General features: G+C 47.7%; 1 protein-coding gene across 6 annotated transcripts in view; it reads right to left on the bottom strand.

Moving 5' to 3' along the window:
* LOC115409192 (H-2 class I histocompatibility antigen, Q10 alpha chain-like) overlaps positions 1-25,568 on the bottom strand; it is a 60,015-nt gene that overhangs the window by 14,090 nt on the left and 20,357 nt on the right. The window contains exons 1-2 of one of the 6 annotated variants that reach the window (XM_030120249.1): positions 9,182-9,279; positions 8,609-8,881 (exon numbers count right to left, since the gene is read on the bottom strand). The exons of the other annotated variants lie outside the window; for them this stretch is intronic. Of the exons in view, the coding sequence (XP_029976109.1) occupies positions 8,609-8,663 (55 nt within the window). The 5' untranslated portion in view covers positions 8,664-8,881; positions 9,182-9,279. Of the gene's footprint in view, positions 1-8,608; positions 8,882-9,181; positions 9,280-25,568 lie in introns of those variants that run through there. 6 annotated transcript variants of the gene reach the window in all.

Raw genomic sequence — 25,568 nt, 5'->3', positions numbered from 1 at the left:
CATTGACAGAATCACAAGGAAAATACCTACGTTTTGATGTATAATTTGGGAAGATTGAGCCAGAAATGTGGCCTCCAGAACAAGAGAAAAACCTTTTTTTGGTTTAAATGGCGAGCCTCTCTAATGCACACCACACATTCTAAACTCCAGAAACGGCTGAAATTCTCACCTCACTTTGAAGCTCACAGTTTAAATTTGGTGAAAGATATTTAAATGAGGTTTTCACATCTGGACAGAGGACAAAAATGGCAACAGTTTCATATCTTAATGGCGTCTGTACGTGAAAGAATGGCGAGGCATTATGGACTTGTTACCTAACGTCAATACATCTGAACATTATCAAACAAATCACAACGAGACGGAGACAACACCTGAACCGAGAAGGAGACGCTGTAGTTCTGAGCTCCAGCATGAGAGAGGAAACAAACAACAGCCGGAGTTTGTTGTGAAAAGTGTTTGAAAAATGTGGTTGGTCCACAGCGTCATGGCGACTGACGGCTCCACAGACAGGCGGAGCCAGAAGCTGCGTTCATAACGACTTCGTGGTAAACAGACACCAACAATCACCAAGAGGGTTGAAATGGTTTCACAGCGAAAGGAGCCAGGAAAACACCTGGAACACACCTGTAATAACCTCCTGCTCGGGTGCAGATTGCAATTAATACTGACTGAGTAGTAATTGTTGACTTTGCTCTGAAGACTCTGGCCGTCGGGTTTAACTCAGTGGTTTGATGAACGACTTCGCCTCTGGAAAAGCTGAGAAACAGGCTCGAAGAAGACGAAGATTTGAGGAGAAAGTTTGGATTTCACAAATTTATTTACTGTTTTTATAGTTTTCAGCTATAATTATTCTACTTTACATGAGATTTACGCCGTGTCTGTTGTTTTAGTCACACGTCTTCATCTAAATAATTGTTCTGGCATTGATTTGTGTTTTTATTGTCTACTTTTGTATAGTAGGGCTGTCGCGATTGAGAAATTTCCCCTGCGATATGTCAGGGTGGCTCAACATCGCGATTTGCAATATAAACGCACCATCTTTTCTCTTTTTTTTCCCTCTCTATTTAGCAAATTCGTTTGTTGAACCTGTCAAAATCTCATGATTAAATTCCCGTGACGTAGCTGCTGCAGTACAGAGCCTGTCAACGTTGGTTTTTTTTCAACTTTTGTTGAAATGAGCCCCGTGGCTCTGCGTGGCAGGAGGTGGCGGCAGCTGCAGCTTCACAGCCGGATCTTAGGGCCCGGTCACACCGCCCGAACTTTGCTGGAGCGTCGCTGGAGCGGTGAAAAAAATCCATCACCGCTCGTAACCGTTCACCACCGTTTAACAGAAGTTGGCCTCCGTTAAAGCAACGCCGTGTACGCTCGGCCACCGCTGATGTTACCGGAGGGGCCCTCCTACCGCTCCCAAAGTTTTGAGCTGTACAAAATATTCCGAGCGGTGAGGAGCGTTGAATTTTCCGCCCCGGCAACGTTCACCCCCGCTCCACCAACGTCCAGTCCAAGTTTGGCACCGCTAGACGCAAGTTCGTGGACGCTCGGGTCCGCCAGGCCAACGCAGTCCTGAACTAAATATAAATATAAATATAAATATAAATATAAATATAAATAAATATAAATGAAAAAGTATAACAGTATTTTTTCACAGTTGTTAACACTAGAACAACCAAGACGGTCTGACAGACCGTTTGAGTTTTTATAATTCTAATAAATCTGTTAAAATAATTCCCCTGTCCTCTAATTCTTTGACTTTTCCTAAATATGTGTCTTGTATGTTTTTTCTGAAGCAAATAAGGTCCTAACAATGACACACATAATATTACAAAGCATTTATACCTCCAAAAGATAAAGAAGACGCACTTCGCCTTGCTTGTTTCTGCGATTGATTTGTTTTGGTTCATATGCGCATCTGAACAGGGAGCTCGCTCTGACAGCAGACAATCAGACAGATGGCCAAAAATATCAACCAAACCCCCCCCCATATTATATCCTTCATCAAAGTACAGCAAACCAAGTGTTTTTTGTTTCCAAAAATTAATTTTAGAACGAACATATTTTCTGAATAAATACCTTTGTCCTGTGGAGCCTGCAGTCCCAGAATCAAATGAGCAGGGTGAGGACGGACTGTGTGGGGGGGTGTCCGTCCTGGTGCGCAGCCGGGGAGACTTGTTTTACCAATTTTAATATGTTCTTAATTATTATTGACAGTTAATAATACAACTATTTTGTGTGTGTTGGTGTGTGTGTGCGTGTTTATCAGGGAAACGAGTGCGCGGAGTGTGAGAGGTGACGCTGCGCAAATGCACACTGTAAAAAGTTAAATACATTTTAAAACCTGATTTGAGGCATTAATAAAGCAGATATGCTCAAAACTTTGGGAGCGGTAGGAGGGCCCCTCCGGTAACATCAGCAGTGGCCGAGCGTTTACAGCGTTGCTTTAACGGAGGCCAACTTCTGTTAAACGGTGGTGAGCAGTGATGAGCAGTGATTAATTTTTTTCACCGCTCCAGCACAGTTCGGGCGGTGTGACCGGGCCTGTAGCAAGCTAGGTGAGCCCTTAAATTTGTTAATGCTCCCAAATGGGCGAAGTAACGTTTTTTTTTTTTTTTGCTACCAGTGTAAGCGCCATTGTTCCCTGCTCAACGTGGTTGTGGCAATGCAGTGTTGGCGATGGCCCATCATGCACCGCGGTGGGCTTCGTGACATCGCGATATTTCATTTTTGCAATGACCGCGACAGCCCTATTGTATAGTTTCATTTTAATTACCGTATTGGCCCGAATATAAGAATGTTTTTTTCCAGAACTTGCATCCTCAAAAGTGGGGTCGTGTTATAATCGCGGACTTACGGTAGATGGTCAATACCCATCTGCGCCGCTAGATGGAGCCAAAGTATCACTGAGCAGAGAGCGAGTGGAGCGATGAAATGAGATCAAATGATCCGATGAAAAATGGCGGATCATCTGGAACAAAGGGGCTGAACGCTGGACAACTGAGCAACAACAGAGGAGAAGTTATGATACCAACTTTAAACTGATGGTGATCAACGCAGCAGAGTCATCAAACTACTGCCAAGCCGCCAGGAGGTCTGGTGGAGCAGAGCCTCGTTCTTATTGGAGAGCACAGAAAAAACACTACAGATGCTAACGCTATGAGAAAAGCTTTCCGTGGTCCTGAGAGACGCTTCAGAGAGACTGATAGAAGGGAGAGTGAAACGTCTCTGAAAGACGGAAAGACGGAATGTCCACCACCAGAGCCTGATTCAGCTGAAGGACCTGGACAGTTATTTACATCATTTACACAGTTTTGACCCCTTGAGGTTCTTATTTGTTGCTTATTGTTTCTTATTTTGAGAAAGAGAATATATTTTTTATTCAGTACTGTAGCAATATTTTTTCATTTTATATCTCGTGAAATGTTATCTCAGTTGTGAGTTTTTGAGTTTATAATAATTGTATAATAAAAAGTTGTTTTATGAGTGACCTTACTGTCTTCAGCATTTTTTTTTTTTTTCCACAAAATGATCTTTGAAAAATAGGGGTCGTGTTATAATCGTAGTCGTCTTATATTCGGGCCAATACGGTATTCTCTCAATATTTAGTGAAATGGTGTTCTTTGCCTCTCACAAGTAGTGGTTCAATTAGGATAATTCACTCGTTTTTTTCTGAAAAAATACACGTTCAAACATTTTTTTTAGTAGTTTCACCACTTCATTACTTTTGAAAGACGAACAAATACAATAATAGTTTTAGATGACATTGAAACGTAACATTTGAATTGTTCCCTGGTTCTTCTCTGGGGTAGGGGTGGGCGATATGGCAAAAATGTCATATCACGATTTTTTTAAATTAATATCACGATCACGATTTTATCACGATTCTTTTTTTATATGGATTTTTCGAGACTAATTTGCAAGTTTGAACAATTTTCCTTAATGATAAACATATAAAACGTATAAAATGTATTTATACATGTAAAACCCTAAAAGACAAAAAAGACAATTTAAGCTAAAGAAACTGGCTTTAATTTAAATAGTACAGGTTTTTTTCTAATCAAAATGTGCAATGAACACAAACATTAAAAGTAATTTACAGCAATACAGTGCACTTTTGTAAAACAAAAACTAAAAACACCAAATAGACTATTAAAAGGGTCAATAAAAATGCAAACTTATCTGGTTACCTCTTGAAGGGCAACAATTTAGAACAAAAACAATTAAACTTGAATATCTATAACTAGAGCCATATGAAATCCGTGTTAACGGAATCGCGGACGGAATCGCGGAAATGACCAATAAAAACAGAATTGGAATAAAACGCGGAATATTGCGGAATTCGTCCTAATCTGGTCTGAAATTCAGTTTTCGGGAGAAAATGGAACCTTATAGTGCAAAGCAGACATGCCGGGGGGACCGCCCGAGCTGCTGCAACGTGTACGTCACTTCCACAGCGCTGCTAACATGCTAAAGCTGCGTTCACAACGCCAAATGCTTTCCGCGATTTTGCGTCAAAATACAACTGAAAACAAACGTGAACGCGCGTTCCAGCCGCGACGAGACGCGACGCAACAACACGATGTCCAAGCGAGCTGCTCCCTCCCCTCTCACACATTCAAAAAAGTTATAAAACTCCACGCTAAGCGCTAAATACGGAGCAGAACAGTACACGGACTTTTATGCCTCAGAGGAAAAGCTTTTTTGTAAATACTGTCAACGTACTGTGGACTGGACTCGCAAAGACGCATGCGACTAATTGAAAAGTATTTCTTTGTTGCAGGACTTTTAACATTAAATGGACTGTTATATCCTATTAAATTGTGGACATTTATTCATTTCCACTTACCAGACACCTTTTTTTATGGTAAAAATGAGCATAAAATGCAAAATACCAAATTCAGAAATATTAAAACGGAAAAAACGGAATTGGGGAAAAAATAAAACGGATTTCATTTACCTCTATCTATAACCTGAGTGAATAATACAGCTGCTTGAGAACAATTTTTTGTTCAGAGATCTAAGCTTTTATCTCCTTTTAAAATGAGGTAAAAGATAATGAACAATAAAGTACACTTTTGTCACACAAAAATCTAAACATATCAAATTGCTTTTAGCAGTTAGCTGTATGACCACTAGAGGGCTCTGTCTCCATTGAAATGCAGCCCCTCATAATCCCATTAAATCAAAGACGTTCCACTAGTTATCAGACTAAAGGTTCGTTTCAGCTGTTAGCTTGACGGTATGTTCACTAAGTGTCTTTTCACATTTCTGTGACTTGTTGTATATAAAATCCCTCATGCTAGCTTGTGAACTGCTAGCGGTAGCTCACTAGCTAGCATTAGCATCGGTGCTAGCTTCAGCGTCTCTCCCTCCAACTTGTTGGGGTGTTTCTATGGCGGCTGATCTCTTGCTCTCCCGTACTGCTGCTGTAAACCAGCTCTGCCTGACCCAGCCTCCTCCCAGTCTCCTCCCAGCCTCCACCCAGCCTCCTCCCAGCCTCCACCCAGCCTCCTCCCAGCCTCCTCCCAGCCTCCACCCAGCCTCCTCCCAGCCTCCTCCCAGCCTCCACCCAGCCTCCTCCCAGCCTCCTCCCAGCCTCCACCCAGCCTCCTCCCAGCCTCCTCCCAGCCTCCACCCAGCCTCCACCCAGCCTCCACCCAGCCTCCACCCAGCAGCAGCTCCAGTCAGAGAAGCTCCACAGCGCTCCGCTCCTTGTTAGCTGCCTTCACGTCCCCGAACACAGCGCTGGCTGTGGCTGCGGTTTTTTGGGTTTTTTTTAATCATCGTTAATGTTGCTCCGCATGTATTTATTATGTATGTGGATAACTGCACTAGAGAGAACATTTAGTTGATATTATCTGAAGCTTTCAGGTAACATCATCACTCCTAAAAATATTATATATAGGTGAAAAAAGAACGAGGAGAACGTGCCCTGTGGACAATTTAAGGATCTTTCTGATTTATGAGATGTCCATCCATCCATCCATTTTCTACCGCTTATCCGGGGCCGGGTCGCGGGGGCAGCAGTCTCAGCAGGGATGCCCAGACTTCCCTGTAGCCAGACACTTCCTCCAGCTCCTCTGGGAGGATCCCAAGGCGTTCCCAGGCCAGCCGAGAGACATAGTCTCTCCAGCGTGTCCTGGGTCTTCCCCGGGGTCTCCTCCCAGTGGGACATGCCCGGAACACCTCCCCAGGGAGGCGTCCAGGAGGCATCCTAAACAGATGTCCGAGCCACCTCAGCTGGTTCCTCTCGATGTGGAGGAGTAGCGGCTCTACTCCGAGCTCCTCCCTGGTGACTGAGCTCCTCACCCTGTCTCTAAGGGAGCGCCCAGCCACCCTACGGAGGAAGCTCATTTCGGCCGCTTGTATCCAGGATCTTGTCCTTTCGGTCATGACCCAAAGCTCATGACCATAGGTGAGGGTGGGAACGTAGATTGACCGGTAAATCGAGAGCTTCGCCTTTCGGCTCAGCTCCTTCTTCACCACAACGGACCGATACAACGACTGCATCACTGCAGCCGCTGCACCGATCCGCCTGTCAATCTCACGCTCCATCCGTCCCCCACTCGTGAACAAGACCCCAAGATACTTGAACTCCTCCACTTGGGCTAGGGTCTCTCCACCAACCTGGAGGGGGCAAGCCACCTTCCTCCGGTCGAGGACCATGGCCTCGGATTTGGAGGTGCTGATCCTCATCCCTGCCGCTTCACACTCGGCTGCGAACCGCCCCAGTGCATGCTGTAGGTCCGGGTTCGATGAAGCCAACAGGACAACATCATCTGCAAAAGGCAGAGATGAAATCCTGTGGTTCCCGAACCGGACCCCCTCCGGCCCCTGGCTGCACCTAGAAATTCTGTCCATGAAGATTCTGAACAGAACCGGTGACAAAGGGCAGCCCTGCCAGAGTCCAACATGCACCGGGAACAGGTCCGACTTACTGCTGGCAATGCGGACCAGACTCCTACTCCCGTCATACAAAGACCGGACGGCCCTTAACAAGGGGCCCCGGACTCCGTATTCCCGGAGCACCCCCCCCACAAGACACCACGAGGGACATGGTCTAACGCCTTCTCCAAATCCACAAAACACATGTGGACTGGTTGGGCAAACTCCCATGAGCCCTCGAGCCCCTATGGAGGGTATAGAACTGGTCCACTGTTCCACGACCAGGACGAAAACCGCATTGTTCCTCCTGGATCCGAGGTTCGACTGTCGGTCGGATCCTCCTCTCCAGTACCCTGGAATAGACTTTCCCAGGGAGGCTGAGGAGTGTGATCCCCCTATAGGTGAAGCACACCCTCCGGTCCCCCTTTTTAAACAGGGGGACCACCCGGTCTGCCAATCCAGAGGCACCGTCCCCGACCGCCACGCGATGTTGCAGAGATGTTATGAGATGTCCCGACGTTATAATCCTTAACGATCTTATATCGTCATATCGCACACCCCTACTCTGGGGCTCCTTCAACTGGATTTCCAGTGTAAACCTGCATGTTCAATGGCGTTTGCATTACATGCTGCCCAGTTTTTTATCCCATATTTAGCTGTTTTGGAAGGCATGTATTGCCTAAATGGACAGTGAGCTCTGAATGCCTCCAGCCTTTCATCCACTGTGATATGAGGGTCTGGGTTATAGAGTGGTGGAGGTGGTTCTACCCACTTGTCACACACTGTCCTCAGAGCTCCCAGGTTGTCTCTCCTGTCTACCAGCCCTTGTCTTTCAATTATCAAATCTGATTACTCTGGAGAAAATGTGAAAAGTCTCCAGAGACATTGTGGCTCAAAATCTGGCCCTGCCTGTCTCTGCATCCCTCAGACTGGCTGTCGATTCATCCTTTGACCTATAGACCCCAGCCTGGATGAGGAGCCGCAAATACACTCCTGAATGTGTTTTGTCCAACTCCCTCCACTTCTCCCCAAAAACACACCTCAGTCCTACATTAGTCCAGATCCAGAATGATTTTCTGTACTGAATTAGGCATGACCAGCTCAAAAGCTGATCTGATGTCTGTCACACCAGTCACTGCCATGGCAGTGGGCCCTGCCACTATGATTCCTGCAGACAGGTCTGCCTGATGCATATTTGGGAATGAGCACCACTGTATTGCACCATTTTTTGACATGAACGTCTTGCTTGGGGAAATAGAAATATAAATCCCCTCATGTGGTTCAAAATCAGAATCATTTCAATCAGAATTTAACTCAAGATAGTTTTTCTGCGAGAACATAAATAGTTCTTGTCAAAAGTCAAAACACCTGTGTGTGTGTGTGTGTGTGTGTGTGTGGTTAAATATGTCTCACAGTTTCAATGCAAATAAAGAAATAATCTGACATTTCTGAGACTCTTTTACATCCAGTTTGACTGCTGGGTCAAATTGACCCGAACAGTATCTCTGTCATATAAACATGTAGTGGGTGGTTGCAAATATGTGAAATGACCCATTTTCATTTTACATGTTGATCACAGTAATTAAGGCAAGCAGAAGAAGTTTCATCCTGAAAAAATAATTTTAAATACTTTTCCTAGATCTTCAAACTCTGAAACGGGTCAATTTGACCCACAACCTGTAGTTTCGATTGTCGCTTTTCCGGGTTTGAGAATAAAAGAGGAACTTACCGCAGTTTACCGCCACAGCTGTCCCCAAGAGGACGAGCAGAAAGAGGGGGGACATGTTGACCGTCCAGGCGGACCCCGTCCCGCTCCCCGGACCAGCTATTCGCCTTCAGGACCGACTCTCCCGCCGGAGTGACTCCGCTCGAAGCGTCTGCTGCTCGGTCTCCGCTTCCTGCTTCTGCCCGCTGCGAGATGCCTTCAGGGTCCCTGGGACAAACGGGGCGGTGCTGCGTTCAAGGACAGCGGCGGCTACGCGCTCAGATCTGCTGCTGCCGTCTGTGAACACAGCGCCACTAAATTATTCATTTTCATTTAAAAGAACTTCCCTCTGGCTTGATAAAGTATTTTTTTTTTGTATGTAAATACAAAACATTAAAAAAAAAACAGAAATGAAAACTTATAAAAGCTACAAATAAAAACAAATGAAAGCATACAGTAAATCACAATGGAAATATAAAGCTTTAAAAATAGCAATGAAATATATAAGACAGAAATTAAATCCCCAAATTCCAAGAAAAGCATGAAAACTGAAATCAAAAACTGAAATTTCCAAATAACGATGGAAAAAATACTCACAAACAAAAATGAAAAATCATAAAATAAAAGTCAAAACATAAACCACAATGGTGCAATGGTCTGAGAGTGCAGGAATATTCAGCAAAGAAACTAAAATCTCAAAAGACGGAAAACGTTGAAAAAGTGTTTTGGCGCTCGGCAGCCAATCAGAGGACGAGCTGCCTGTTGCTAGGCAGATCTCATCAGAGCAGGTTGTGAGCCTGAACTTCTGTTGTGTTGGCAGAGCAGAGTTGGAGCAAAGCGGCCAAATCATGAAACCTTGAATAACTGACCCAAAAAATGTTTCTATTCTGATCGAAAATAACCTTCAACAACAAAAGAATGATTTAAGAAATTTACTGGTTTAAAAAAGTGCTTCACCTACTGACAAACAAACCATAACAAAAGCTCACATTACTAAACTGAAGGATGAAACACCTCACAGTAGCAGCTGCTGCCTTTAATCACCAACTCCTCACACACACTGTCTTTAGCACAGGAATTTGTGAAATTCAGTGAAAACAACACTTTACAAACTCTCTCAGACCGTTTTCTACCTTTCCAGACTGCAGTGCTTCGAGCCATTTCACTTCTGTGATTGACTGTTTCTCCATCGAAGTGGACAAGTTGAAGAACGTGGACGGAGGAGTGTTTAATGAGACTTCTGATCTGAAAACATGACATTTATTTAGAAAAGTGACGCCCCACCGGCGCACAGGGGCGTTTCTAGACCCCCTGGGGGCCCGAGGCAAGAGGGACTACGGGGCCTCTCAGGCCCAGATTTATGATGAATGAAGTGCAGGACGACGGATCAGCAAAGAAATACTTTATTAAATAACAAATAAAATAATTAATAACATAACTTAACAGAATTACACACAGTCTATATGTAACCATGCCAGCTGCTGGTGCTGGTGTAACAGTGTAAATATGTTTAAATTCATGTTAAATTTGGGATACAGACACTTTGCTCTTTTTGTATTTTATTTTGAAAGTCTCACCGGAACTGTATGACTGTAACGCTGCGCAGCTTATCTGCGCAGTTTTTCCGGTGTCTGAACTGGGTAAGTTTATCTCTGCTTCACTCCACCACGCGGCCTTTATAAAGAGCATTATGTTGATGACTGAAATAGATAAAAGTTCTTTAATCCATCGCCTTATGCTGGATTACAGAAAGGTGTGTCAGTTCGAGTTCTGTTTTCTCTGTGAGATACGATATGAGTATAAGAACGTTGCCGCTAGGTATTAGCTGCTAACGTGCTGCACGCGGTTTGTGCATGTGTACTTATCTGTGGTGTGATTCTTCTTTTAGAGCGAACAGAGATCAGCCTGCTCAGTTGTCAGCCAGTAGCGGCGCCTCTGGCCGGAGAAAAGCAGCTGCTGCTCATTCTGCCTCGGATTTAAACAAACAAACAAACAAAAATCCTCGGCAGTGGATTTCACCAAAAGAGGGCCCGTGGGTTTTCATAACCCACCAACCCTCTGTAAGTTACGCCTCTGCTCTGGTTATGGCTACTGCCGTGTGCCCCTGTAGGTCTCGGCCCCTGGGCAATTGCCCAGTTGCCCTAATGGTTAATCCGGCCTTGCCGATACTCTGGCTCCATCTAGTGGATGGAGCGCAGATGTGTAACGACAATCTAGTCCTGGATTACAGTACCACCCCATTTTGGAGAAAACCGTTTCTGGAAAAAAATATCGTCCAATCGTCGGACCAGTACGATAATTAAAGGATGGTTTTTTTGTTCTTCCATTTATTCCAGTGTGAATTATATTTTCCCAGCAGAAGGGTTACTTTGATAACCACAGATGAAGCTGTCTGGATACGTTCTGTAATATAAAATATCAGAGAGGTCCACACTCTGAACATCACTGATCTTGAGGGAAATCCCGTCTCTAACATCAGCCCAACATGTTTCTGAGAGAGGACAGGAGGGAAAAAAATGTTTGAAAGATTCATTAGAGAGAGAGAGAGAGAGAGAGAGAGAGAGAGAGAGATTTTTTATGTTTAAAACACTTTTATTTGCACAGTTTACAGTGATACAGTGTGTGTCAGGGGTTCTTTCAACAGCCAGTGCAGAGAGTCGGCTTTCAGGCACCTTCTGCGTGAAAACAAGGCCCAGCATTTAAATAAACTCTGGTAGAACAGAGGCCCCCCTTGAGATTTAGAAATTTGGGATCAGTTAAAAACAGACCATGATCCAACCCCAACTTATTGGCCCGCCTCAGGATGCAGCTGGCCACGCCTCTCCACACCAGATCCGCCGGTCCTGCCAGGTACCTCTGCAGGAATTGGAGTCTAAAAGTGGCGGTCCGGCTGGCCAAGTGGACCAGGCCCTGGCCCCCCTCCCCCCTGTGGCACCCAGTGCAGACCATCCCAGAAGAAATCGATCATGTTCTTTTGAATCTGAGCCAGGAGGCCTGGAGGAGGGTCTGCTGGTGAGCCGAGGCCACAGCTGGGAGGAACCAGGTTCTTTAAAACCAGGACTCTGCCCCGAAGTGACATTTTTGGGAGGAGCCACCTCCACCTGGAGAGCTTAGCCTCCACCTTTTCCATGACGGTCTCCCAGTTCTTCTGAACAAAATGTTCCTTGCCAACATAAATGCCCAGATATTTGAGGCCCTCCCTCCTCCATGTTAAATTTTCGGGAAGAACTGGGAGACCGCCATGCCACCTGCCGACAGCAAGGGCCTCGCTCTTCCCCCAGTTGACCCTTGCTGCGGATGCCACATTAAAATCTTTAATAATATTAACTAAAATATCTACGTCCCCTTGATTCCGTATAAAAACAATAAGATCGTCTGCATAGGCCGATAAAATCCTGCTTTCACTAAGACCTGGTAAAAGCAGACCCTGCAGACTGGAACGTAGCTTAGAGAGGAGGTTCTCCAGGGAGAGAACATAGAGCATCCCAGACAGAGCTCAGCCCTGCTGACACCTCTGCACACCCTGAAAGGAGCACACACACTGCCGCTGGTCTGCAGCACACTCTCAATGTCCCTGTACAGGACCTGGAACTGGGCTGTGGAATCAGCGCCGAACCCAAAACTTTCCATGACCCTCCACAGGAAGCTGTGTTAAACTGGGTCAAAAGCCTTTTCCTGGTCTACTGAAACCAGACCAGCATCGATGTCCAAAGAACTAGAGACTTCAAAAACGTCCGGAATCAGGTGGACGTTGTCCACCATGGACCTGCCGGGGACACAGTAGGTCTGATCCCGGTGGATGACCTGCTCCATAGCCCCCCCCAGCCTGGAGGCCAAGACCTTGGACAGGAGGACACGGGGCGCCAGTTCTTGATGTCCTGCAGGTTCCCCTTCTTGGGGAGCAGAGTGAGGACTGCTCTCCTGCAGGACACTGACAAGGAACCAGAGGCCAGGCACTCGTTGTGGACGTCCAGGACATCCCTACCCAGGATGTCCCAGAACGCCTTGTAGAACTCGGCGGTGAGCCCGTCGATCCCAGGAGACCTGCCCGTTGGCATCGCCCACAGCTCCTGCATGTCCAGGCAGGCCTCCAGTTCTGTATTGGTCTCCTCAGAGACCCGAGGCAGTCCCCTCAGGAACCCCTCCAGGAGCTCCAGTCCCCTCAGGAACCCCTCCAGGACTCCAGTCCCCTCAGGAACCCCTCCAGGAGCTCCAGTCCCCTCAGGAACCCCTCCAGGACTCCAGTCCCCTCAGGAACCCCTCCAGGAGCTCCTGCTCCTCCGTGAACTCACTCCCATACAGGGAGGAGTAGAAGCCCACCGCCGTCCTCCGTATCTGGCCTGGTTCGGTGATCTCCTCCCCCGTGTCTGAGAGCAGTGGATCACTGAGAGCAGTGGATCACTCTCCCCTGTCCGGCCTTTTTCTCCAGGCTAAAGAAGAAGCTAGAGGGAGCATCCATCCCTGTGATGGTCTGGTACCGGGACCGAACCAGTGCGCCCTGCACTTTAACGTTCAGCAGGTCGGCTAAAGCCATTTTTTTCCTTTTGAGGTTTTCAAAGCCACCTGAATTTCCTGTGGACTCACTTAAATGCTCCAGTTCCACTATCTGGGTCTCTAGATCCTTCATAGATCTGGTGAGATCACTGGTGACATTGAGGCTGTGCTGCTGACACAGGAGTTTGATCTGCGTCTTACCGTGGTCCCACCACTGCCTCAGACTGCTAAAATCTCCCTTCCTCTGTCTAAAACCCTCCCAAAGAAACACTAAAGCCTCCCTAAAACTTCTATCAAAGGTTAAAACAGAGTTAAAATGCCAGTAAGCCTCCCTGGTGACATCCCTGATAAAAATACTGCTTAAAAGTAGACAATGATCAGTAAAACCAACAGGTAAAATATCACACCTCCTAAAAACATTAAAATGATGCTTAAGACAATAAATAGGATCCAGCCTGGCTGAGGAGACCCTGCTCTCTCTACAGTGGGACCAGGTGTCCTGCCGACAGTCAGGATGCATCCTTCTCCAAACGTCCACAACGCCCTGAGATGGACCAGCTGCTTCAAGACGTGCTGAGAGGCTGGATGAGGCTCTGCATGGTCCAGATCTAAAGTTGCGTCTTCCGTGCAGTTAAAATCCCCCCCCACAAACAAATAGTCCTCCGACCCACACCCACTGACCACCTCAGACAGTTTGAGGAAAAACTGCTTCCTCTCTGCACCGGCTGTTGGAGCATAAATGTTAATAAATACAAGTTTAAAATGGTGGAACTGAGCTTTGACTAAAAGCAGCCTCCCCTGTACACAATGCTGGACCTCCAGGGAGGCGGGGCTAAAAGCCCTGGAGAAGAGGAGGCCCACTCCTCCACTGAGAGGAGTAAGGTGGCTTAAGATGGCCTCCCCCCTCCATTCCCTCCTCCATTCAGCCTCAATGCTAAAATCACTATGAGTTTCCTGAAGGAACAGGACGTCGATCTTCTTCAGTGTGGCTGTCTCATAAACTGACTGTCTCTTTCTCAGATCTCTGCTCCATTTATGTTTAAAACACCCAGCTTAAAAACATCCATGATAAATGAGATGTCTAAAACCAGGATAAGAACAAATACATTCATTAAAAAACACTTGGCTGCCACCTTCATCATTTAATTGTTTTTTGGCTTTTGGCACCAGTTTTTTTAAACGATAGAATTCTTGCTCAGTGAGGCCGGACTCCTGTCTGTTGCTCATATGGAGCCTGGCCGATAAAATAAAACCATTCAAGTCAGGCAAATGATCCCCACCTTCACCCTGTGCTGGTTTTTTTTTTTGGGGGGGGGGGCGGGGGGGCCCAGGCGTTGGCCCGCGGTTCCGGGGCTGGGGCGGCTGCGGCAGCAGCACCGGGTCCCGCGGAACCTGACACCGCCGAGCCCGACTCCTCTGAGCCGGACTCCGCTAAACCAGATGGAACCAACCCAAACCGTGCTGGGCAGGCCCTGATGGTGTCCCTCCTGTCCACAGCTGGACAGGCCCTGATGGTGTCCCTCCTGTCCACAGCTGGACAGGCCCTGATGGTGTGTCCCTCCTGTCCACAGCTGAAACACTTCCTGCCAGCTGAGCTCGCAAAAACCACGTGATCATAATCATTTACTCTCACACGGAACCTGAGGTTCAGCTCCTCGCTCCGGTTATTGAGGATCATAAATCCGTGTCTTCTGGGACACACGGCGTTCTTCAGCAGCTGAGACTTACATCCAGACAGGATGTCCTTCACCGAGGACACCACCTTTCCAGATCTGGACAGCTCGCGGATCAGAAGCTCGTCTGGCAGAACGGAGGGACGTTGGACAGGACGACCCGGACAGCAGGCTGAGACAGCGGCTGGACCGGGACCAACCTGTCCGCGACGGTAATGCCCGACTCCACTACAGCGTTAGCCTGCTCCACCTGGTCCAGGAAGACCACCACGGCGCTGTTCATCCTCGCGACCGACTTGACGTTATCGTAGCCCACTTTCTCCCCCACAGCCAGGGCCACGCCCTCCACGCTGACCAGGGATTTACTGATCCATCAGATCGGTGCAGAATTTCTATTAAAGCCAAAGTCTTTACAGCCTTTAAGTTTTCAATGTTTGCAATGCATTTTATGTAAAGTTTTAGCTCTACTAAAAAGTGGTTCCAGTTCGGTTTCATTTTGTGGATGTGGAATCTTATGGAGTGAAATTAATGCCAAAACCTCTCCAACACAAAAAACGTGTTTTATTCACAGCCGATGATTCACACACAAACACAGTGTGTTTTGCAAAAGCAAAATGTCATTCACAACTAATGCACTTAGGTTTGTCCATCAAAAAAACGTTCCACAAATTAAAAAAATATATATCTGCACTTACATTAAAATATTCTTTAAGTGCAAAATAAAATCTTTCAAGATTAATTTTTTTTTTCCGAGTACAAAAAACAATTCTGCGGGTTGGAGAAAAAAATCTGCAGGTTGGAGAAAAAATTCCGCGGGTTGGAGAAACTTTTCTGCGGGTTGGAGAAACTATTGGCTCCCCAGCGTCACGTGACTTTTGGCAGCGATTTTGCACCTTCCTGATTCGCATCCGCAGGACTTGGGATTTATTCACAACTGCCAGTGTTGTGTAATTTGCATGCCACAACAGGAGGTGGCGCTGTTGATGCCGTTTAACGCATAGCACCATCCACAACCAGCCAGGACCACAACCGAGTGAGTCAGTCGCCCCAAAACAACGCGCCCTGAGCAGCCAACAGGTGAGTTTGTGGTCATTGTTGATGAAAAATTAAATTATCTTCGTGGGTACATGTCATTTTTGTCACTGCCGGAGCTAACCCATGTTGTGGTGTTAGCTGGTTGCTAGCGTTAGCCACGCTAGCTCAGGGCAGTAGTGGCAAAGCAAACACTCTTTCCTCCACTTCCTTATAGATTACTGTTGAATTTATATCATAATTGTCCTCAGTCATAGGAGATTGACTTTGAGAGTACATTGTAACTGACCTCATGTTAAAAGTCATAATGGGCGTGTGTGTGTTTTTCAGGAGAGCTGCTGATGAAGTGAATGAACCTCATCCAGACTGAACCTGTCATCACATCTCAACACACGGAGGAGAAAGCTGCGGAAAGATTCCAACGGAGAGAAAGGAGACAGGAGAGTGTGACGGCAGTTACTGCACCTGCTGCACCTGAACCTCACACACCTGATGGTTATCAAGCTCCACAACAGAGCGACATGGTGGAGAATGAGCAGTGTGTCAGTTGTAAACTTATGAATGGTGAAATTAAGTCCATGTGTGCCGAGATGAACCGCTTGTTTTGTTTATCTTGATTATATGTGACCAACTTCTGTTTTTCTGTAAATAAAACTGATGGCTAACAGTCTTCCTCTGCTTAATTCTAATATTTATCCTGAACATTTCATTCTGTCAGGACAGGTAAATCTCCTCAGCTGTTACTGCTCATATGGTGACAAAAACCAGCCTCTGCTTTAATAAGTTAATAAGACTATGGTGAAATTAAATATTGTAGCTCAGTAGCTATTTATGAAACTTCATTTTAATGGGAAATCCTCTGTGAGACTGCGCCATTTACCCATGCTGCAATAATGTCACCATTTCTGGTTTCAAAGTCTTTTCTGTTTATTACCAACCTTCTTGTGTAGCAGCAACACTGTTAAAGTTACAGTTACAGTTCAAATAAGGTGCAAAAGTCTGTGCACACAAATATCACTGCAACTGTATAAAGTACGATTAGATTGTGCATAAACAAATAACACTGCAAATAAAATGAAGGAAAACATTGTGCACCTTGCAGTCCACCGGCGTCCACACAACTCAGTCACAAAACTTAGCAGCTGTCACAGAGATGTGAGTCTGTCTGGCTGTAGTGTTTCTGTGTCTGGCTGTAGTATTACTGTCTTCAAGACAAAAGTTTGTGCCCTGACAACCAACTGCTGCGATGCTTTGATGGACATTTCACTTCCAGGCAGCCTTTTCCACAACAGGAGCGGTAAGTGAGCCCAACCGGGTCTGAACAGGGTCCAGCTTGTCTCCATACAGTCCGTCGCCTTTCTGTTTTGGTCCATTTCTCCTTGTGTTTAATTCTGTCTTGTTGCAGCACAGTACATGATCATTTACTGTAAACACTGTAAACGTGAACGCGCACAGCGCCACCTCCTGTTGTGGCATGCAAATTACACAACACTGGCAGTTGTGAATAAATCCCAAGTCCTGCGGATGCGAATCAGGAAGGTGCAAAATCGCTGCCAAAAGTCACGTGACGCTGGGGAGCCAATAGTTTCTCCAACCCGCAGAAAAGTTTCTCCAACCCGCAGAAAAGTTTCTCCAACCCGCGGAATTTTTTCTCCAACCTGCAGATTTTTTTCTCCAACCCGCAGAATTGTTTTTTGTACTCGGAAAAAAAAAATTAATCTTGAAAGATTTTATTTTGCACTTAAAGAATATTTTAATGTAAGTGCAGATATATATTTTTTTAATTTGTGGAACGTTTTTTTGATGGACAAACCTAAGTGCATTAGTTGTGAATGACATTTTGCTTTTGCAAAACACACTGTGTTTGTGTGTGAATCATCGGCTGTGAATAAAACACGTTTTTTGTGTTGGAGAGGTTTTGGCATTAATTTCACTCCATAGAATCTCCCCAGCATTATTATTAGCTGCCTTAGCAGGGTTGTTTCCTTATTTTGGTGGAAGTTGGTGTTGAACAGAATGTGGATCTCCTGGAGGCGGACGGTTCCTTTGGTTCTATTTGACAAAAAAAACTGCAGCTTTAAAGGGCAACTCCGTTTTTTGACACCTGGACCTTATTTCTAGGTGTCTCATGCTCATATATTCACTCAGACAAACACGGTGCAGCTTGGAGTCCTTCAGAAGTTATTTAGATCCAACCGACTTAGCGGGGGCCACGGCAGGGGAGCTTCAGCACGGCACATAATTTCTGCAAAATCGCTCATTTCGGCTATATTTTTTCATCCATCGCCAGTGTTATCATAAAGTCAGCTCGTCCACCGTCTTCAGGTGGGTCAGCTGACAGTTTTCGCTAACTTAGTCACAATTAGCTCGGATGGGAACGTTGCGGAGCTCCTCTCCCCAGCAGAGAGGCACTCTGGCTTGGCCTCGGCTGTCACGGCGCTGTCAGCCGACCCACCTGAAGACGGTCGGACGGCAAGGGGCGGCCGGCGTGTGTGTCCGGTCGCCCGCCTGCGGAGCCCGACCGGGCCTGGAGGCTGGGCCGCTGGGTCGGGGGAACCGTCCGCCACGGCGGCGGCGCTGGGCACCATGCCGGGCGGGGGCCCCCCCCGTGGCGGCCCTGGGTTGCCTTTCGGTCCGGGGTTGGATGTTCAAAGCTCCGCTCTGCTCTTCTCTGACACCTCCGTGCGGAAGGCGGGCCTCCAGCGGGGCCCCGTCGCGCCGGTACACGCATGCGCCAGAGCGCCGCAGCAAACAAACCATGACGGATGCTAACTTTGAAAAGTGAGTCTGTGAAGCGAACAGGCTGCAACTCCGTATGAAGAAACTCAGAGAAAAGCTGGAGGACGGAGAGAGCAGACTCTGTCAGGAGGAGGAGAAGGTCTAATCGCTCGGGCGCAGCCCCGAGATTCAGAAACAGAAAAAAAAGGCTAAATAAACTCTGATACTAAATGATAACGTACTGACAATGTGTGTGCCTCAATTCCTATAAATAATCTGAAATAAAGGAGCAGATAAACAGTCTAGAGAGCTGGAAAAGCTTCTCGAGGATGCGTGGATCAGTACAACGTGCACAGCTGAGCCCAAATGCAGCAGGAGAGAAGAGCGATGCCATCGGTGATGTGCCGCAAAGAGATACAGACACACGGACACGGGAAGCATGGAAAACAAGAAAATTTAGGTTTTGCATTTTGTTCCTGTACTTTATCGACACCGAACCGAACCGTGACCCCAGAACCGAGGTACGTATTGAACCGAGGTTTTTGTGTATCGTGACACCCCTATCCAGGTGTCAACAAATCGGAGTTGCCCTTTAATCCAGAAAGTTTTACTGAAACTGCACTGATAGAAAAGGTGTTGTATTGTTTCCATCTCCGTTGCACAGAAACAGCAGTTGTAGTCTATGTTTAACGTAAATCTTTGCAATGTTTTTTTAGCTGGATAAATATTATGAAGCAGGGCTGTCACAATATCACATTTTCTCTTCAGGATTATCATGGGCAAAAAATATCACGATAACGATATTATCACGATATCAGCAAAAATTTAACTAATAATGGCACAAACATTCAGATTCATCTTTAATTTTATATTTGTTTGTTTTCTCTCTTTTCCCAGATGAATTACATTCAGAATACCTGTCAAATGAGGTGTTGAAACAACATGAGAACAGTAACTGTACAGCTGCATACCAAAAGTGTAGTTACACTCCACTAATTAAAATCTGATGAACTGATGAACAGAGGATCCACAGCAGAGGCGTCACTTCCGTCGGGTTGGTGGGTTCTGAAAACCCTCGGGTCCTGTTGGGGTGAAATCCTGTCCCACCCCCACACTGCCCAGGATTGTTGTTTGTTTGTTTAACTCCGAGGCGGAATGAGCAGCAGCTGCTTCTCTCCAGCAGAGGCGCCGCTACTGGCTAGGGCCCCGAGCTGAAGGGGGCCCCGAGGGACGGCTGACATCAGTCAATTTCAATGACAAATTTAAGGCGCTACACTAGACGCTGCAACGACAACGTGTCAAAAATCCCCCACATGGGGCCCTTTTCCGAGTACTCACCGGTTAGTTGCTAGAAGGGGGCCGGCGGAGAAGACGGCGGATATCAGCGACACAACTTGAAACCCCCCGGACACATTACAATGACACGTCTGGAACCCACCTAATGGGGCCCCACTGCTACCCGGCTTGAATCGACGTGCAGTCAGTGCTGCTAAACACACTGTTTTCGGGTTCAGATAGAGCGTCTCACTGTCGTTGTCGGCCACCGCCGACATGCTTAGTTCACTCGTGACGCTCGCTAACTGGGAGCCACGCTAGCTGGGAGCCGGGGGGGTGGGGGGGGGGGTCGGGGGGGTGCTGCAGGAGGGAGACGAAGCAGGGCGGAAGAACAGGAGCGGATTTTGAAAATACACTTCAACACGTTTGAAGTGGCACTAGATCCTCTGCGATATTATCATGTGCGCATTTTGAACACGATATTGAAATTTCACTTTTTAATACCACGATTATCGTCAATACCGGTTTACCGCGACAGCCCTGTTATGGAGGATTTAAAGGTTTTTTCTTTGATTTTATTATTGATTCAGAACTTCTCTCCCACCAGCCACGCCTGATTCCACTCTATTTCACCATATATGGAGTTCCAGTAGGATACTGCTGCCGGTCGACCTGTGGGTCGAATATAGAGGGTTTTCACCAACATCACGACTTGGGCGGTACCCTCGCTGCGCCGCCTTATTGGAGATACTCAGTGTAAACAATCATACTCACAATAGTCGTGATTGTGTGTTATGGAACAATTTGAGTGCGTTCAACCATGTTGAAAGCTCGTAAAAACAGACTGTAGAAGCAAAGGAATATCGGGAAGGCCTTGGGTTACAAAAGAAAGCCCGATATTTCAAGAAGCTACGGTTTCTTGGTGGTAACGATCCGTACGAGTTGGCTCCCACCTCCTGGACCCTCACTGGGGACCAGCACTTTGGTAGGGGTTGGGGTTCTAAATAATTGATGAAAATGCAAATATTACCAAGCTGATGGCTACAAATAGTGTGATAGCTGAAATATGTTTTTTTTTTTTTTTTTTTACATAAAATACTTTAAAAATCTAGCACAAACTGTTTTTATTCAGGAGTAATACATCTCTTAAGGCTAGGGACAGAAAAATTCAAGTTTCTGTAGAAGCTAAACGTTTATGAATGATCAAAGTAACATGAAGTCATTAATAAGCTTAGACTGTTGCTCTGTTTCACTTACCTGACAAGAAACCTGACAAATGTTGTCCAGATTTTTCCCTTGTAGATCTTGGTTAAGCTTTGCTAACCACAAGCGCCTCCGTTCCTCTGACAGTTTTTGGCATTCCTCACCCTGGTTTTTTATAACTTTTGGAAGTCTATTCATTCATTCATTCATTTTCAACCGCTTATCGGAGTCGCGGGTGTCTGGAGCCGATCCCAGCTGCTGTGGGCGAAGGCGGGGTACGCCCTGGACAGGTCGCCAGTCTGTCGCAGGGCGAGGTCTTTATAATTCCAAATGCTTTTCTCGGTCTGACCTATTGGTACAACCAATGACACGGCAATAATTTACCATTTTTCTTGAAAACACTCTGGATCTTCCTTAGGACTCGTGCTTTGTTGTGATACAGAGTACCTCCAAGATGGTGACTTCCGGGTCGATGACGCGCCTGATGACTCGTCGAGAAAACCCTCTATTGTTTCTGATCAATTTGTTTGAACATTTATTTATATCCATTCCATTTATTAATATCTGATTTTCAATTTTCTGAGTTTGTGGGTTGAATTTGGATCCTTTTAATAGATGAATCAAGCCTTTTGTTTCAAGGGTCTATCGGCTTTTAGTGGCAGGGACACATCCGGGAACTTGCCTGATGACGTTGACGCAGCGCGGCTACGTTAGCGTGCTAGCTGTTGTTTCTGGACACAGTGTGAGATTTCCTTCGTCAAGATGACCCAGCAGTGGCAAGATAGCGAGACCAGAGAGCTTCTCCTGATCCGTGGGGGAGAGGAGACTCGTCTACAGGTAACGGGGACTGGGGCTGTGTTCAAACTGCATACTTACCTACTACTCATACTAACTGATTGAGTATGCAGTGTGTTTACACTGGCAGTATGCGATTTTGAGTATGCGAGAAGTTCCCGGATGCATACTGCATTCGCCAGAAATGTTGAGTAGACATCGTGTGTTCACTACTCATACTGAAATTACCCAAGATGCAACGCGGCAGACAGCGGTTGCGCCAGACAGAGCTTGCGCCGCCTGGCGGCCGGCGGGTGTGGTGGGGGGGCTGGCCCCGCGATCTGGGTCCGGCCCCGGAGGGTGTGAGAAACTCTGAGCTCGCCGGCGGGCCGCTGCTGGGGTGCCGCGCCGCACCGGGGGGCCGGGGGGTCCGCCACCGGACCTCCGGAACCGACTCGGTGCGACTCCCGGGGCGGGCCCGCTCCGTAGGACCGCTGGGTGAGACGGCGCGTCTCGGTCCCGCTGCCGAGCGGGTCGGCGGGGAGCCGGTCGGAGTGGCGGGAGCGGCCGGCGGCGTGATCCATGGTCGCCCGCCACCAAAGCCCAACCGGGCCTGGAGGCTGGGCCGCTGGGTCGGGGGACCCGACTGCCACGGCCACGGCGCTAGGCGCCGTGCTGGGCGGGGGGCCCCCGTGGTGGGTCCAGGGTTTGTGTGTGTTCTGCTTCTCTGCTTCTCTGACTCCTCCTGCTGGAGCCGCTCACCGCGGCCGGCTCACATTTCGCCGAATTCGTCTGAACAAAATCATAAACGGCTGGAATTTGGACAAATAAACGACATAGTCAGCCTCAAAACCACCACTCTGTCACCTAATTTAAAAAAAAATCTCGATGAAGTTGTACATTTGAAGAGTTTAGAGCTAAAGTGAAATCAGCTTTAGCAGGTCGATTTCGGCTCGGGGAGGAGTGCAATGCATTGTGGGTTATTATGTAGTATGCTGTAGTGTAAACGCTTTGCATACTGTCTGATGGACTGAGTAAGCAGGATGCAGGATGGATAGTATGAGTATGTAAGGATGTAGTAGGCAGTATGCGGTTTCGAACACGGCCTGTGTTCCGCTGCATTGTTTACTGTTGTTGTGCTCCGTCGCGCTGATGATGTCATCAACGTGGGACACCATCAGCGCGGGAAAACGCAGCAGGCAGTGAGAAAGGAGGCAGTTCTGACTGTTAGCGGGTCGACCCATGTTTAGAAACGTTTTAAAAAGTGTCACAAGTGTTTAAAAAACCTCGGGTCTACCCGCGAGTCTTTAGAGGGAAAGGGGTTAGAGAGAGAGAGAGAGAGAGAGAGAGAGAGAGGAGGGGGTCTGGCCTGCTGGATGTGGAGAAGCTGAACCTGCAGCAGCTCTAACCCCCAATTTCCACTGGACGCGACAGCGCCGCGCTGCGGAGCGCCAGCGTCTTGCTGTCAAAGTCAGCGCACACCGGGAGCGCCGCGCCGCGCCGTCCGGATGGGGAGGGCTGGTCCTCGGAGAGGCTCTCGTGCGCTCGGTATCACACGAGCAACACATGCTATTAACAGAAAAAAAAAAAAAAACAACACACACCTCATTTCGCTTCTGCAAGGTCGCTCTGCTCGTCCAGCCACATTGCTCTGTGGCTCTCCATATTACTTCCAGCAAGGGTGAGTACATGGTTTATGTTTTGATCTCAAATGAGTGCTTGTCTTTATCCAATACTTTCTTTTGTATGGTTTATTCTATATGAAAACAGTAATTTCCACGTTCGCTACTGTCTGGGACCCTGTTGAGCTGATTATCGTGCCTCCCGAGGCGGCTTAATAACAACATATAGGAAAAAAGTTACGTCCGTGAGGTCACTGCGGTCAAGCCCGCCCTCATTTCAGAAAGCACGGTCAACCGAGCGCTCAATTGACTCTGTGGTGCGCGCACACTCTGTGCATTACTGGAACAGCGTTTTCACAGGGACTTCACAATAAAAGTTGGGTTAAGTTGAATGAGATCTTCCTTTTCATTTGGTTAACCAAGTTAGTTTTCTTAGGATTTCACGACCTGAAGTGGCCGGCACAGTGAAACAGATATTCTCCTGCTCCAATGTCAGAACAAACTATCAAATTAAACACGAACACACACCAAACACGAACAGACGCCAAAAAAAAAAAAAAACCCTGTTGGCAACAACCCAGTCCACTTCTGACTGATAGTAGGCCGCTCCAGGGTCCTCTTCTCCAAGTGTCATCCTGATCTGATGTGTAGTTTCAAAATAAGAGCCCTCTGAAAACTCACATTTTTGACTAATCCAACAACAATCCAAAGTTGCATTGCTACAAAACGCCCTGTTGCCGAGCAACCATTCCACTTCTGACTGACAGTAGGCCCCCCCACGGTCCCATTCACCAAGTGTCATCCAGATCTGATGTGTAGTTTCAAATAAGAGCCCTCTGAAATAGCGCATTTTTGACTCATCCAACCAAATTCAAAGTTGCATTGCTCCAAAATGCATTGTTGCCGAGCAACCATTCTGACTGATAGTAGGCCCCGGGGGCTGCTGCGTGTGATTTTGCCTGCCGCCGCAAGGCATGATGGGACGCGGGACTGGGTTTTGGGCCATTTCTTGCTGGTTTGCGTGTTCTGTGTGGTTTATTTGTGTTTCATTTATCATGCATGTGTTTTGTTCATTGTTGTTCTGTGCTGTTGCCGTGTTTTCCTTCATTTTGTGTTCCTGTTTGTGTGCACCGTGGCTCAGGGGGACCTTTGGGGGAGGGATGCGGCCTACGCGCCACTGGGGAGGGCCTGTTGCTCGTGAACCTAAAGGTCAGACTCAGTCTCCTTCGTTGTCTCCGCCGCTCGAAATCGCCACGTTGGTGTCAGAAGTTGGATGGAGCCACGGCAAGCAGGAGAAAACCTGGGCTCCTTCGCCGCTGACGTCCAGTTATTCGCACGGCAGGGCTTCCCCACCTTCCCCGTAAGCGTGTTGGAGTAACTGGAGTAACTCCTCCATGCATTCCTGCAAGGACTCACGCCCCAGGCGGCTGCATCAGCATGTGCAGCTCGCTACCCCACAGACCCTGGAGGAGGCCCTCTGGGAAGCAGAACTCACCGAGACAATCCTCACCACACCGCGGGTCAGCGCCAAATCACCGCCCCGTGTTCACCTGGCTAACGTCGCCGAAGAAGACACCCTTCTCCTTGGCGGCGGCGGCGGTTATTCAGCTTTTCCCTTTCAGCGGCCTCTATGGTGCGCCGCCCGAAGCGCCGCCCGAGTGCGGTGATTAATGCAGTCAGGATCCGCTCTTGTCCGGGCACGAAGTCGAAGAGAACTTGCTGGGCCTTGCCTTCCAAGGCCAGGGCTAGATGTGCGGCGGTGTCTTGGTCACTCCAGCTGTTGTGCGTTGCGGCGACTCGTGTCTGCTTGATGAAGAGCTCCAGTGAGCCGGCGCCGTCATACTTCGGCAGCTTGACGGCGGCTCTCGCTGGAGCGGTGGGCGGGCGAGCTCCCGCATCCACGCGATCGAGATCGTCCACAGCCGTCCTCGCCGCTTCTGGACGGTGCCTCGGCCGATCGCTGGACCCGTCGGGCCGGCTCGGAGTCCTCCACTGTGCGGCGATCCTTCCTGCGTTCTCCGGGCGTCTTCTCTCTGAAGCTTGCCGTGGCTCCATCCAACTTCTGACACCAATGGCGATTTCGAGCGGCGGAGACAGCGAAGGAGACTGAGTCTGACCTTTAGGTTCACGAGCAACAGGCCCTCCCCAGCGGCGCGTAGGCCGCATCCCTCCCCCAAAGGTCCCCCTGAGCCA

Source organism: Salarias fasciatus, chromosome 22, assembly GCF_902148845.1.
Source record: "Salarias fasciatus chromosome 22, fSalaFa1.1, whole genome shotgun sequence".
NCBI lineage: Eukaryota > Metazoa > Chordata > Actinopteri > Blenniiformes > Blenniidae > Salarias > Salarias fasciatus.
Note: the sequence above shows the minus strand (reverse complement) of the source record. Positions and strands in the feature narration are given on the sequence as shown.